The sequence below is a fragment of the Cebus imitator genome, unplaced genomic scaffold (genome assembly GCF_001604975.1).
Source record: "Cebus imitator isolate Cc_AM_T3 unplaced genomic scaffold, Cebus_imitator-1.0 Scaffold141, whole genome shotgun sequence".
In the NCBI taxonomy this organism is placed as follows: domain Eukaryota; kingdom Metazoa; phylum Chordata; class Mammalia; order Primates; family Cebidae; genus Cebus; species Cebus imitator.
Window position 1 is genome coordinate 3606346 of NW_016107456.1, and position 14577 is coordinate 3620922.

A 14577-nucleotide genomic window follows, 5' to 3' on the forward strand; every position below is an offset into this window, starting at 1 on the left:
AAAAAAAAAAAAAAATCCGACATGCATTCCATTCAACTGTGGTATCCCTGCTGTATATCAGGCCCCGTACTAGCGACTGAAGATGTAAGATGAATTCACCACCCAGGAGAGGGCTCAGTCACTATGGACCACCCCTTGAAGCATGTGGTGGGCTGAAATGTATCCCTGCAAAATTCATATGCTGAAGCCCGTCAACCCCCAGTGCCTCAGAATGGAACTGCATTTGGAGAAAGGGCCTTTAAAGAGTGATTAAGTTAAAATGAGGTCATTAGGATGGGCCCTAATCCAATTGTGTTGGTATCCTTATAAGAAGAGACACTTGGACACACCATGAGACACCCGGAATGCTCGTGCACAGAAGAAAGACCATGTGAGAACACAGCAAGAAGGCAGCCATCTGCCAGCCAAGGTGGGAGGACTCAGAAGAAATCAAGCCTGCCAACACCTTGATCTTGGACTTTCTGGCCTCCAGAACCGTGAACAATAAATTTCTATTGTTTGAGCAACCCAGTCAATGGCATTTTGTTATGGTAGCAAGCACACTAATGCAAGGGAGCACAAAATCAACTGACATTTGGGTTAGGTGCTTCATGTCTCTTATACCAGCAGCATGCAGTGGGAGGAGTCAGGTCAGATCCGAGTTGGAATGCCAGCTCTGCCCCTTACAAGATGAATGGCCTTGAGCAAGTAACTTCACCCTCTGAGCTTCACACTCCTCTTCTTGCAGAAAGAAAGAACAATATACATATTCGAGAACTCTTGTGAGAGTTAGACATAGTATGTGTAAAGCATCTGGCACGGTGCCTGGCCCATAGTAGGTGCTCAGTAAGTAGTGGTAGTAACCACTGTTACGTATTTCAGGTATTGACAAAAGAAAGACAGGTTTTATCCAGTTTTTCAAGTGAGGAAACTGAGGCTCAAAGATGTTAAGTGACTTGCTTAAGGTCACACAAGTAAAGTGACAGCCATGGCCTCCTTCCCAGGAAGCCTAGAATCAGAGAAGAGCAGGGGCTTCATCCTGCCTCACAGTGAGAACCAAAGGCCCCGAGAGGCTCTGTGCCCTCTCCACAGACTCAGAGCAAGGCCATGGGGGGCAAGAGATTAGAACCCCAGGTCGCTCAAGGTCCCTCCAGTGCTCCTGCCACTGCTCTGTGTTCTCAGCATCTCAAATGAAGAGGCACAGCCCTCCTTCCAGCTTCTCCCACTCTGGGAAATCCTGGTGTCTCATCCACCAGTGACAGAGTACTCATTGTGAACAGTCTGCAGAAGAGGATACAGGGGTAGATAACTAGACTTACTCTGGAAATCTTCCTGCGGAATCTTCCGATACTTTGGAGGGCGTCCAATTCTGGAGAGAGAGGGACTAGGTCTGTGGCAGGGAATCAGTGCCTGGCCCAGCCCAGACCCCCAGGAAGCCCGGGCCCTGAGTCCCTGGCCTCCATACCGGCCGTGATGGCGAGGCTTCTTCCTTGGGGAGAAGCCTGAGAGGTTCTTCTTGCGGGCTGAGGCCTCCGAGTCAGACAGCTCTGCTTTCAGCCGGCTCTGGTTCCTCTCAGCCAGCGGGCAGCCTGAGAGGCAATGGTGAGCTGTGAACTTGCCTGTGACATGGCCAGAGCCATCACAGCCAGGAGTGGGGCACTTCCTGGAGAAGAAGAAAGCTTAAGTTGGGTTGAATCCACTGCTCCCACTGAGCCCTCCCCACCCCTGGCCCCATCTGAAGAGTGTTTTAGTGGACCCCAGTCGGCTGCATGCAGTAGGTGCAAAACAATGCTGAGGGTCTCTCAGAAGCCTTCACTCACCGCTGGTGAAAGCTGTATTTGGAGGTCCTAGTGTGGGGCAGGCTCCTATAGCTGAGAGGGGGACAGCCCCCAGGGGAGGCAGAGCTGGGCTCTCTGGGTCCTAAAGGAGCAGAAAGGAGAGGGTCCTCATGGAGTTATGGGGGTGGGGAGTGCGGGGCAGGGAAGGAGCAGTTTCCACTAGAAACCCGCTCCCCAGGGACAAGGGTCCTGTGTCAGCTGTGACACCATTCTCTGCAACTAGATGTCTGCCCCTTTCTGGGGAAGGAAGGCTTAGCTCTCACATGTTGATACTTTGTTGAAACCTGCAGGCCATGCCCTCAGTCTCTGAGAGAACCCTTGGAGAGAAGAGACATTCAGAGCTGGTTGGGTGTAGCCGTATCTTAGAAGCCACATCAGGTAGACTCATGTTACTCTCAGTTCTTTTTCTTGTTTTCATCCCCAAGACTTTGGTAACTTTTTTAAGGCTCTGCCCATGTTTGGAGAACATTCAAGAAGATCAACACCCCATGTAAGACAAACATGGTGGCAGCAAGGAAATAAAGAAGGGAAATCCTAAGGGTGAAAATGGGGCTGAGCAGCCCAGTAACCTGAACTCTAACCTCTGTCTGGACAGACAATCAAAATTTACTTTAGGAAGCCAGCATTTCCTTAGCAAACATAGTGCATGCTCAGTGTGGTTCTGCTAGATGAGAAATCTCTGGGTGCCTAACCACCTCTGAAGCACATGCAACCAAGTGAGCTTGCCCCTCCGCACTTCGACACCCCAAACGCCAACAACTGGGGTAGCCAGAAGCACCACTTAGTGTAGCAGATAGTCCTGGGTGGGGTGGTTGGGGGATCTCAGAACTTATGGTAGGCATCAGAGCCCTCTATGTCATACCTGGGCATGGGAGGTCAGAGCTCCCTAGGTAAACTATAGGACTATCAGAACCTAAGGGGAAAGGAAAAGATCAGAGTGCCTTAGGGTTACACACGGAGAGGAGGCTGCAGAGGATGTCCTGTCTTGGAGCACCAGCCAGCAGGGTGGATGTCTGGGTGGTCAGCGTCAATCCAGAAATCATAGCCATGACTCCAGCCATCAAAGTGGATCTGGGGAGGAAAGGCCCTTGGAAGTCAGGCATTTCTCATGGAGCCAAGCTCAGCTCTAGGAGGCTCTCCCCACCCCTGGGACCTGTTAGAAGCAAGATCCTGGACTGGAAGAACCAGGGGGCCAACGCTGCAATAATCAGCCTCGGTCACATTTCCCAAGGGCTTCACTCATTAAGTTACTGGCATCTCTCACTAGCAAACCTTGGGTGGGACAAGGATTATTAGGCTCATTTTACAGATGATTAAGGCTTAGAGAGGGAAAATGATTTGTCCAAGTCCACAAAAATAAGCCACAGATGAGGCAAGAATGAGATCCAAGATCTTTGTCATCATTCATCTTGTGCCATGATGCCCTTGACCTCTAAGCAGTCTACAGAATTCCTGCCCAACTGGCCTGCCCATTTCCCAGTCCTAGGGTCCCAGAGCCACCTTTATCCGATGGTCCTCCACATCTTCCACGCTGGCCACGCGAATCAGGGCTGGGTTCCTGCGGTCCACAGCCTCCAGCTTCATGTTGACCAGGAAGCTGTGAGGGGGTCGCTGTAGAGGGGACAGCTGCCTTCAGGCCAAGGCCCGGCTCAGCAGAGCTGAGGCCTCACAAGGGGAGCTCAAATACGGTGCTTGGGGAAACTGGGGCCTGCCCAAAGGAGCAGGCTAGACCCCCAGCCTGGCTAGCTGAGTGCTCCATGTCTTCCTGAGCTCAGCTCTGGGGGCAAGAAGCACTGACTCACCACCTTGAAGGCCCAAGCGGGCACAGCAGAGGCCCCAGTTTCTTCCAGATATTTCTCCCAACAGAAGTTATCAGGGTCTGGGTAGTCTGTAGGAGAGGATGAGAGCAATATCTAGCCACCCAGATAGACTGGGGAAGCCCCCTGCCCCCAAGCAGGACCAGGAACATGGAAAGGGCAGAGGTCCTTGAAGCAGAATCTCCCCCACCATCATCACAGCCAGCTCCTTGCACTGGACTCTTCAGGAAGATGTGTGCTAGTAGAACCAAGCACAGCACCACCCTAATAGTTCACAGGGCTGTCTGGGAACCCTGACACCTGTCACTCTCGGCCTGTTGCTCCCACCCAGCCCCATTTGAATCTCTACTGTATTTGGGCCAATGCAATATTCCCAGGAGGAAGGACTCATTTTCTTTACTTCTGACTCCCTGCTCCCTTGCTGAGATGCTCATGTACCTTTCTTCCCCTAAACCCAAATGCAGTCAGGGTTTGACAGGACTCTCCTAAAATCAAAGAGTTCTCAACTCCCAGGCCAAGAAGCTGAGGCTTCAGGACATGTCTATTCTTTCACCCTGGTCATAGAGAAGCAGCTACTGAGGCACTACTGGGAAGGGGCCAATGGAGAGGGAAATAGAGCCAGGCTTAGGAAAGAGGGCTTGCTCAGGCAGCAGGGTCACCTTGTGGAGGGGTGAGGGGTTTTCCTTGCTTCTGGCACCAGCCCACTGGGTGGATGTAGGGGCTGCTGGAATCACACCTGAAACCCAAGAACATGTCACTGTCCCAAGAGAAACTTGAGGCCCTGAGCCTGCCATCCTCTGACAGCATGGCTCAGAGCCCACCCTCATCTACTTCTTAGTGAGGGAGACAGATGGCAATGACAAAACTAGAAAATTGCAAGATGAGTTATAAACTCTATCACCATAATATCTAAGGGAAAATCATGACTCATAGTGGTTTGCTCATCTTAATCACGGTATTTTTAGATGATACATTTAACATTGAGCTGTATTTCTCATGTTAAAGCTCAATTCGATTATCCTCCACCCAGAGAAGATCTGAATGTCAGAGCTGGACTGAGTGGGGCCACACAGTGCCTGAGATATGAAGGCAGTTGCCCCCTGCCATCCCCTCACCCGCCCAGGCCAAGTCTGGGCCCTCCCACTACCAGTAGTCGTAAGTATCATCCCAGTTGTCGAAGTGCACCAGGAAGCGGCTATCCACCACGTCAGTCACACTGGCCACGCAGACAAGGGACGGGTTCATGCGGTCAACAGCCTCCAGCTTCATGCCCACCTGGAAGCCCAGGGGTGGGGGACTCTAGGGGAAAAAGAGGGGCTGCCACGGCCAGAGCCAAGCTGGCTAGCACAAGCCCAGAGCCTACTGGCAAACAAAGGAGTAGGTTCTCTAGGACAGCCTGGGGTGTGGGCAGTGAGGAAGGAAGGAGAAATAAGCTGGGAAAGAGGACCCTCCAGGGCTAATCATAACCTGAGCCCTGCGGCACTCAGGAACCTCTGGCCTCCAAGGTGCGCTCAGAGGAGGTCTGGTTTGTGCCAGAAGGTAAATGCCCAGAAGGAGGCTATGCATTCACCCAAAGAACCTGGCAAACCAAGTACAAGTCTTCCATATCCAGACAAGCCTCACCCAGCTTGTCCTGAGGCAGTTGTGGCAACAGCGGGGTGGCCAGGAAGAAACAGCTGACATCTTTGGCATGGAGGCAGGCAGGGAACCAGTAGTTTAGTACCTGCCATGTACCAGGCATAAGCTTCAAAAGATATCACCTCCCTGGATCTTTACAACAACCCTATTCCCATTTAAGAAGTTACATAACTTGGCCCAGAACACAATGCTAGTCAATGGCGGGACCAGGATTTAAACAGTTTGAATTACAAGTCAGCATTTGTTGTCACAACAGCAGGTGGGACCCCATCTGTCACCTGGGAACTTGAAAGTATGAACTCTGGGGCTGGAATGCGGTGGGGAAGTAACTGTCCCTGCCTAAAGAGCATGGAGTCCCAGGCCCATGGGGACTCTAGACATTCAATATGGTTAATTTTGTTTTTTTAGACACAGGGTCTCACTCTGTCACCCAGGCTGGAATGGAGTGGTGCAATCATAGCTTGCTGTAGCCTTGAATTCCTGGGCTCAAACAATCCTCCCACCTCAGCTAGCTACTGTAGTAGCTAGGACTACAGGCATGTGCCACCATGCCCAGCTAATTTAATGACATTTTTTGTAGAGATGAGGTCTTACTGTTGCCTATGCTGGCCTTAAACTCCTGAGCTCAAGTGATTCTCCCGCCTCAGCCTCCCAAAGTGCTGGAATTACAGGTGTGAGCCACCACACCTGGCCAGTATGGTATTTTTCAGGGACTCCCTATATCTCTTAGGCCTTTTGCTTGGGATTATGTGATACTTTAACTGCTGGATAAGCTGCCAGCTGCCATGAACACAGGAAAGGACAGGGGTGAAAGAGTCTCAATGTTGGGCAAAAAGAAAAGAAAAAGCTCCCAGAATAGAGGCATTGACCCTACACCAAAGAACTGTAGAACAAACCAAAAAGCCAGAATATATGAGCAATGACATCTCAGTGCTCAGACAACAGTAGTGGGCCAGGGGCTGCAAAAGGAGGTTGAGGATAGGGTATCTGCAGTAGAGGAGGGAGGGAAGTCAGAAAAACCTACAACCAGCTCCCACCTTTGGCGCTAAACCCTGCCCAGCTATGCCCCTCCCATCTGACACGAGAGATCAGAGCAAAGCTGAGAGAACCAGTAGATGAGCTCCCTTCCAATGAGTCAGCTACCCTGGGCCAGCTGCAGTGACTCTGGCACATAGGGATGATGTCCACTTTCACTCAGGGGCACTCACGTGGCTCTGGCTCACAAACAGGTGCTTGGGGGCAGCCTGAGCTCTTGTGCTGCGCAGGTACTGGCTCCAGCTGAACTCCTCCTCCTTGTAACCTAGGCCCCTCGAGGGGGATGAACAGAGCACCGTGCAGAGGCTGGGCCACGGTGAGGGCACCCCACACTGAAGCAGCAGAATCAGGCATGCCTGAGGACCCCTCCCAACCCTCAAGAACCTGCGCAGGGATCCCCCCATACTGAAGAAGGACATGACTTTGGTAGACACTCAAAGGGCCAGGGCAAAGCGGAAGTCCCAGGGTTTCTTTCTGGTCAACCTGGCCCCAGGGCAGAGTCATATCAGGATGTGATGAAGAGAGGCTGGCTTTGGAACAGGGTACAGGGTCAGAAAACACAAGAGCTGGAAACTGGGGGACCCAAGGGGAAGAAGCGAAGGGTCTGAGGACTTGCTGCTTCAATGCAACCAACCCAGCTAGGCCTTACCTTTGGGAGGCTGCAGCTTGTGCCCTGTCTTCTCGAACCAGCCAGCAGGGTGAATGTCAGGGGAGTTGGCATTGACCCAGAAGTCATGGCACTCAGAATACCCATCAAAGTGCAGACGTAGGCGATAGCCACATACCTGGCACCATGAGGGGAATCAGGACTCCAATGCCAGGAGATACCCCATTCCCCATCTCCCTCACCTCTCCTGGCCCAGCCTGGTGGTCTCAGGGGCTCTAATGCTAACAGGTTCCCCAAGCCCACCCCCTATCCTGTACTCTGACCCATGCTGTCCCATTCTGCAGTGAGGACAGTCAGGTACTCATGAGCCCTGGGTGCAAGAGAGGTGGACTTTATGACAGTCTCCTGCCCTTCTGAGGCCTGGACAGAAATTCAAGGGCAGCCACCAAGGCTCAGGACTGCTGAGGGCTCCTGATGACCCTTCCCTCTGCTACCTTCTCTCACTGCTCCCCACTTACACTCTGCTTCCAGTCTTGCTGAGCTAATGCAATCCCTTGAAGGTGACAGTCTGTTCCACAACCCAGGGCTTTTGCCCACTTTGCTCCTTCTGCCTGGAACTCCCTCCTTATTCACAGCTTCTCTCTCAAGACTCTGCAAAGGAGGCCCTTCCTCTATGCTTTTCCTGCTCCTCAGACAGAACTGACCCAGCTGTGCCTCCCAGATTAAGTCTGTTGCCATCCTGTGGCATGTGGCTGATATGTTTATCTGGCTGATTCCCCAGACAGCAGTGAGCTTCTAGAGGACAAGGACCTTGTTTGACTCATGCCAATATCCCTGGCTCTCGGGATCTCCCCAAGCTCCCCCAGGGTGGACAGTATACATTCATCTAGTAACAGGACTGTCCCATGACACTGCATCTGGTTTTTGTTCTTTTAAACTTTCTGTGTGTTCCAACTTAATCCCCTACTAGATTATGTGTGCTCTGAGGGGAGGGAGGTGTTTCCTTCTATGTCCCCAGAAAGATCCAGCTCACCTCAGCCACGGTGAGGATGAAGTACATGGACGGGTGTTGAGGATCAATGCCTTCCAACTTCATGCCCAGTTTGAAGCCATTCTTGTTGTGAGTGACTGCCTGGGACTGTCAACGCACAGAGTGGAGAGGACCCAGCTTCCATCCAGCCTTATCCTTGCCTAGTGGGCTTGGGGTGAAGGAGCTGCCTTTAGGCCCCACCCGCCTGGTATTTCCAAAGGGGCAGCTTATTTGGGGATCATTACTGCAGGGATCTAGACAGAGAGAGAATATCTCCCAGGTCCCTTGAAAAATGTGGGTGAGTCAGGCCTGGACTCAAGGGCTCCCTCTCACCAAAGTCATGGAAAGATCAATGCTGAATTGAGTAGAAGTCACCAGAATTCAAAAGTCTGCAGGCCCAGTAATGGATGAGCCTAGCCTCCACCTCTCTATTTCTTCCTACCCTGCCAGCCCCTTATGGTGGGCCCTTTTCCACTCTAGGCCCCTAAACCCTCTCTCCCTTCCATTCTACCAGTCCACTGGGGCATGCCTGACACAGAAAACACCAGAAGGCCTGAGTTTGGTGGTGTGTCCCTGGACTGGGAAGGCAAGCTCTTCCTAGGTGGAAATTGTCCAACTCACGTCCTGGAAGAGGCTGACCGGGGCAGTAATGGCCTTCTGCTCCTCTAGGTAGGACTCCCACGACCAGCCTTCCTTCTTCTCACCTGTTGCTGTAGAGAGGGGACAGAAAGGCTAACTCTTGGGCTGCTACTGATGTATGACTTTCTTCAGCTTCTCCTGACCAAGCTCTACCTTCACTCCCCGACAAATGTTTGTCTGTGGTCATGGGTACCCTCTGGTCCCACCCACCATGATGGTGCCAGACACAGGTGGCTGATGGGAAGCTCCGTGTCAGGTGAGGCCACATCAAATTCTGCCCGTCACTCCCCCGCCCCCAGGCCACTGTCAGCAGAAGTACTCTGGATTATTCAGCAACTGACTGAAGTTACAAAGTCTCAGCCACAAAGGGACCCTATCCTCTGACGTGACAAAGCTAAGTGACAAGTCCTATGCCAGAGGACTTAATCACAATGCCGTCTAAATTCACAAGGAAAGGAGAGAAAAAAAGAAATGACAGGGAAAACCTGAAAATAAGAATAAATGGAAGAGTTGGGAAAAGTAAGAAACATGGCTGGGCACAGTGGCTCATGTCTGTAATTCCAGCACTTTGGGAGGCCAAAGCAGGTTAATCACTTGAGCTCAGGAGTTTCAGACCAGCCTGGGCAACATGGTAAAAGCCCTTCTCTACTCAAAATACAAAAATTGGCCTGGCATGGCAGCCCATGCCTATAATCCCAGCACTTTGGGAGGCCAAGGCAGAGGAATCACTTGAGGTAAGGAGTTTGAGACCATCCTGGCAAACATGGTGAAACCCTGCTCCACTAAAAATACAAAACTTAGTTGGGCATGGTGGTATGTGCCTGTAATCCCAGCTACTCGAGAGGATGGGTCTTGCCTCAGGAAGAAATAGAGGGTAGGAAGAAATAGAGAGGTAGACGAATTGCTTGAACCTGGGAGGTGGAGGTTGCAGTGAGCCAAGATCACACCACTGCACTCCAGCCTGGGGGACAGAGCGAGAGTCCATCTCAAAAAGCAAACAAACAAAAAACCAAAAATTATCCGGGCATGGTGGCACATGCCTGTAGTCCCAGCTACTTGGGAGGCTGAGGCGGAAGAATTGCTTGAACCCTGGAGGCAGAGGCTGCAGTGAGTTGAGAACATGCAACTGCACTCCAACCGAGGTGACAGAGGAGCCCCGTCTCAAAAAAAGTTAAACAAAAGAAAAAGAAGAAATACTTTTTTGATTCTTCTTTCCATGAACACCTACAGAGACATACACAAATGTGCATATGTGTGCTTGGTGGACACCCCCAGAGTGGACACACTGATTCCGCAACCCTCCCAGACACATATAGTCTGTATGCACACACATATACTCACACACACACACGCTATGGTCAGGGCCTACAGCCCAGGTCCTGTCTATACCTCTGAGTCTCAGGGTCCTGGGGAAGCAGATAAATTCCTCTGCAGCACCTTCAATATAACCTGAGGTGTCTTTAACAGAGGACAAGTACCCTTTAAAGGCTGGAATAGCCAGTTACATGGAGGCTGACCAGGTCAACACGAGCTGCCTCCAACTGAAGGCTACAGACAGCTGAAGAGGTAACAACTTACAAAAATCAATTCATATCCCTTAGGTAAGTAACTCCAGCTTCTTCTAGAAACTTATATGCCTCTATTTTGTCATCTTTAAAATGCAGATATCCGCCACAGAGGATCACTATGATGATTAAGTCAGATCTATGTATAAAAAATCCTTATGAAATACAGAGTGCCAAACTTCTGTTACCAGCGCTTCCTGGGTCTTCACTAAGTCTGTGAGTCTGTGGGACTAGATTCCAGCTCTGCCTCGCTCGGCGTCTCTTGGCTACCGCCCTGGATAATTCGGGCTTGGAGCGGTCTGTCTCTCGGGAAGATGCTTTTTTCCTTTTTGCTTTAGTTGGGACCTAAGTGGCCTAAGTGACTACAGGCACTTGTCTGTTTTTTTGTTTGTTTGTTTTTTTGGGGGGGACAGAGTTACACTGTCGCCCAGGCTGGAGTGCAGTAGTGCAATCTCAGCTCACTGCAGCTTCTGCCTCCTGGGTTCAAGCAATTCTCCTGCCTCAGCCTCCGAGTAGGGATTACAGGTGCCTACCATTACGCCCAGCTAATTTTTTTTTATCTTTAGTAGAGATGGGGTTTCACCATGTTGGCCAGGCTGGTCTTGAACTCCTGATCTCAGGTGATCCATCTGCCTCGGCCTCCCACAGTGATGAGATTAGAGGTGTGAGCTACCGTACTCAGCTTAGAAACACCTGTCTGGCTGCCTACATTCCTTAGTCACTGTACCAAACCTTGAGACCTCAACTACCTGATCCATTTGGGCCATAGCAAGTATTTTGTTCATCAGTTGATCAAGCAAGCTAACAAACTCTCAGATACCTATGCGGACACCAATCTAGAGCTCATCTCTTCTGGCTATCCTTTGTCCTGAGTAAAACCTGGATTGTCCCTTAGAACATATCACCTGCTGTGTTCCCTCAAGAAACCCTCCAGTTCTCCCACTCAGTCTTCATCCATTCTTATGGAGTAGGGGAAAGAGAAGAGAGAGTAGACTTCAGAATGCAATCATCTTGCTATTTCTTGCCACTGGGATTCCATATCATCATGCATAAGACCTCTTTACTTTTTCCAAAACTCTACTACTATGACAGAATCCTTCCCAACAGCCACTTCGTCCTCCCTGGATGACATTCTTCTTTTTGCCTCACTCTTGCCAAACCGTAACATCAGCTAAGGGACTGACTACCTAGCAGATTTCTTGTCTCAGGCACGTCTGCTGCTCTTTGGTGCTTCGATTCTCAGTTCACCTCTCTTTAACCATACTCCAAAGGCCAAGCTCTGAGATCCCCATGCCACAGCAGACACCTCTGACCAGCACCCTCTTTACCTGCCATTATCTCTAACCACTGGTCCCCTGAAGATATCTCTCCCTGCCTGTAGTATCTTCATACTCTCTCACTAGTCACAACACTTACCACGTACACATTCTTCACAGTTTACCATCATGCACCTCTTCATTTGACTATAACCATTCTTTTTACCATTTAATGGTTAAACCCGTGTGCCATGTCTGGTACTAGAAATTGGGGGTACAGGGGTGGCTGAAAGACTTCATACACATGGTCTCCCTGAGTCCTCATAATGCTCTCAGGTGATAGGGAGGGCTCATAGCAACCCCTTTCACAGGTGAGGACAGAGATTCAACGTAATCCACTAGAAAGAGGCCTGATCACCAAATCCTTCGGAAATGACTAGATTCCTTCCCTGACCAAGCCCCCAGCCAAACCCAGTTTCCTGCCTCCTTTTTCTGTTGGTGAACAATGGGCTGAGCCCTTAGGCACATCCCCAAACCCAAATAAGTCCCAAGGCTCTTGTGTATGGTTGTGCAATCTGTGCACTGTATACAGATGCCCAGCCAAGGGGGTGAATGGGCTGAAATCCAACCTGGGCTTCTTGCCATGCCAAGTGACTGAGTCTCTTGTGAAGAAAGGTTGCCCTTTTCTAACTGGTCTGCCCAGGAGAGGTACTTTTTATAACTTGTTCGAAAGCACCATATTGGCTAGCAGTGGCACTGATCCTCTCTCCACTTCCAGAAATGCTCCTTTGCTTATTCTTGCTTCCTTAGACCAGATGTTCTTGGTTAGGACTTTCTTTGGCAAGCTCAGCCTGATCTAAAACCGAACTTGTAACTTCTCGGCCAAAGCCTGTGCCCCTTTTGGTGTTCGTTACCCTACTCAATGGCACCACCATCCATTCATCCAGTCACGCAAGCTGGAAACTTGGAAGTGATCCTTTATGCCTCTTTTTTGTTTTTGTTTTTTTTTTAAACTCCCCAGGATCCTTCCGTTCTGCTGATTCCAACCCCTAGGTATCTCTTGAATCTATCTCCATCTCTCCAGATTTACTCTCCTTGCTTGCTTTGAACCTAGTCCAAAAGCCTCTTTTTTTTTTTTTTTTGAAGATGAGGTTTCACCATGTTGGCCAGACTGGTTTTGAACTCCTGACCTCAGGTGATCCACCCACCTCAGCCTCCCAAAATGCTAGAATTACAGGCGTGAGCCACCGTGCCCGGCAAAAGCCTCTTAACTCATCTCTGCCTCAGACTTATTCTATTGCTAGAATACATCTCAAATGCAAAACTTGCTTATTTTCTTTGCTTTTAGTTCCATGGCTTCTCATTTCCAACCCAAAGCCCAAAAATCTAAACACCTTACCACACCACACACAGCCCTCAGTAACTAGCTACTCCCTATCACTCTATCTTTGTCATGCATTCTCATTCCCCTGTGTCTCTGCACAGGTTGATACTTCTGCTTTAAAATCCTACCCCCACCTCTTCCATTATCCTATCTTTTTCACATCCTTCAAGACCTAGCCATAGTTCCAGCACCTCGAATAAGACTTTACATAAAATAGACGTACAACAAATGCTTGTTAAATGACTATAAGGATGGATGGATGGATGAATGAATGGATGAATGAATGGATGGATGAAAATATCATCTCATGGAGCCTTCCTATATTTCAGGAGGCAGAGTTTGTTCTGTGACATTCCCTCGTATTTACATACCTCAAACATAACACTTATTATATGGTTACATAATAATCTATTGCCATATCTATCTCCGCAACTAGACTATCAGCTCATTAAGTGCAAGTACTGTGTTTTGCTTACTCTAAATTCTTAGCATCCCGCCCACTATCTGGTACATAGGAGGCACTTAGTATTTGTTAAATAAAAGAACAATGATGAAAATAACTACACATCAAAAACTGTGAGATGCAGCCAAAGCAGTATTTAGAGGAAAATGACAGCCTTAAAAGAACATATTAGAAACGGAGGAAGGCTAAAATTAATGAAATTTTAAAATCAAAATAAATCTGTCTCATGAAGTTAGAAAAAGTAAAATCAACCCAAAGAAAGTAGAGGTAAAGAAATTTTAAGGCAGGGCGCAGTGGCTCGCGCCTGTAATCCCAGCACTTTGGGAGGCCAAGGCGGGTGGATCATGAGGTCAAGAGATCGAAACCATCCCGGCCAACATGGTAAAACCCTCTCTCTACTAGAAAATACAAAAATTAGCTGGGCGTGGTGGTGCGTGCCTGTAGTCCCAGCTACTCGGGAGGCTGAGGCAGGAGAATTGCTTGAACCTGGGAGGCAGAGGTTGCAGTGAGCTGAGATTGCACCATTGCACTCTAGCCTGGTGCCTGGTAACAAAGCAAGACTCTGTCTCAAAAAACGCCTGTAATCCAAGCACTTTGGAGGCCAAGGCAGATAGATCACCTGAGGTCGGGAGTTCAAGACCAGCCTGACCAACGTGGTGAAACCCCATCTTAAAATAAAATAAAATAAAATAAAATAAAAAGACAAAATTAGTATGTTTCTGGAAAGACTAACTAATAAACAAAGAAAGACTCTGGGAGGCTGAGGTGGGAGGATTGTTTGAGGTCAGGAGTTTGAGACTGGCCTGGACAACATAGTGACATAGAGTTTATCTTTTTTTTTTTTTAAAAAAAACACAACAAAAATAAGTGTGCTCACATCTTCCTACATGGCGCCCTGGAGTAGAATTCTAGTCATTTGAGTTATTTTTTTTCAGACGGAGTCTCACTCTTATCCAGGCTGGAATGTATTGGTGTGATCTCGGCTCACTGCAACCTTCACCTCCCAGGTTCAAGCAATTCTCCTGCCTCAGCGTCCCAAGTGACTGGGACTACAGGCACGTGCCACCACATCTGACTAATTTTTTGTATGTTTAGTAGAGATGGGGTTTCACCATGTTGGTCAGGCTGGTCTCGAACTCCTAACTTCAGGTGATCGCCCACCTCAGCCTCCCCTATTTCTATCTTTAAAAAAAGTTTTAGGCCAGGCCCGGTGGCTCACGCCTGTAATCCCAGCACTTTGGGAGGCCGAGGCGGGTGGATCACAAGGTCAAGAGATCGAGACCATCCTGGTCAACATGGTGAAACCACGTCTCTACTAAAAATACA

At 49.5% G+C, this 14577-nt stretch overlaps 1 protein-coding gene across 6 annotated transcripts in view; it reads right to left on the reverse strand.

Annotated features, from left to right (window-relative positions):
• L3MBTL1 (L3MBTL histone methyl-lysine binding protein 1) overlaps positions 1 to 14577 on the reverse strand; it is a 46150-nt gene that overhangs the window by 15244 nt on the left and 16329 nt on the right. For 5 of the 6 annotated variants that reach the window (XM_037743353.1, XM_037743355.1, XM_037743354.1 and 2 more), the window contains 12 exons: positions 8566 to 8654; positions 7948 to 8052; positions 6957 to 7092; positions 6481 to 6572; positions 4782 to 4933; positions 4294 to 4370; positions 3620 to 3705; positions 3318 to 3428; positions 2774 to 2888; positions 1800 to 1899; positions 1445 to 1642; positions 1299 to 1369 (listed from right to left, as the gene is read on the reverse strand). In XM_037743353.1, the coding sequence (XP_037599281.1) occupies positions 1299 to 1369; positions 1445 to 1642; positions 1800 to 1899; positions 2774 to 2888; positions 3318 to 3428; positions 3620 to 3705; positions 4294 to 4370; positions 4782 to 4933; positions 6481 to 6572; positions 6957 to 7092; positions 7948 to 8052; positions 8566 to 8654 (1332 nt within the window). The remainder of the gene's footprint in view (positions 1 to 1298; positions 1370 to 1444; positions 1643 to 1799; positions 1900 to 2773; positions 2889 to 3317; positions 3429 to 3619; positions 3706 to 4293; positions 4371 to 4781; positions 4934 to 6480; positions 6573 to 6956; positions 7093 to 7947; positions 8053 to 8565; positions 8655 to 14577) is intronic. The other variant, XM_017542230.2, reaches the window with a different exon arrangement.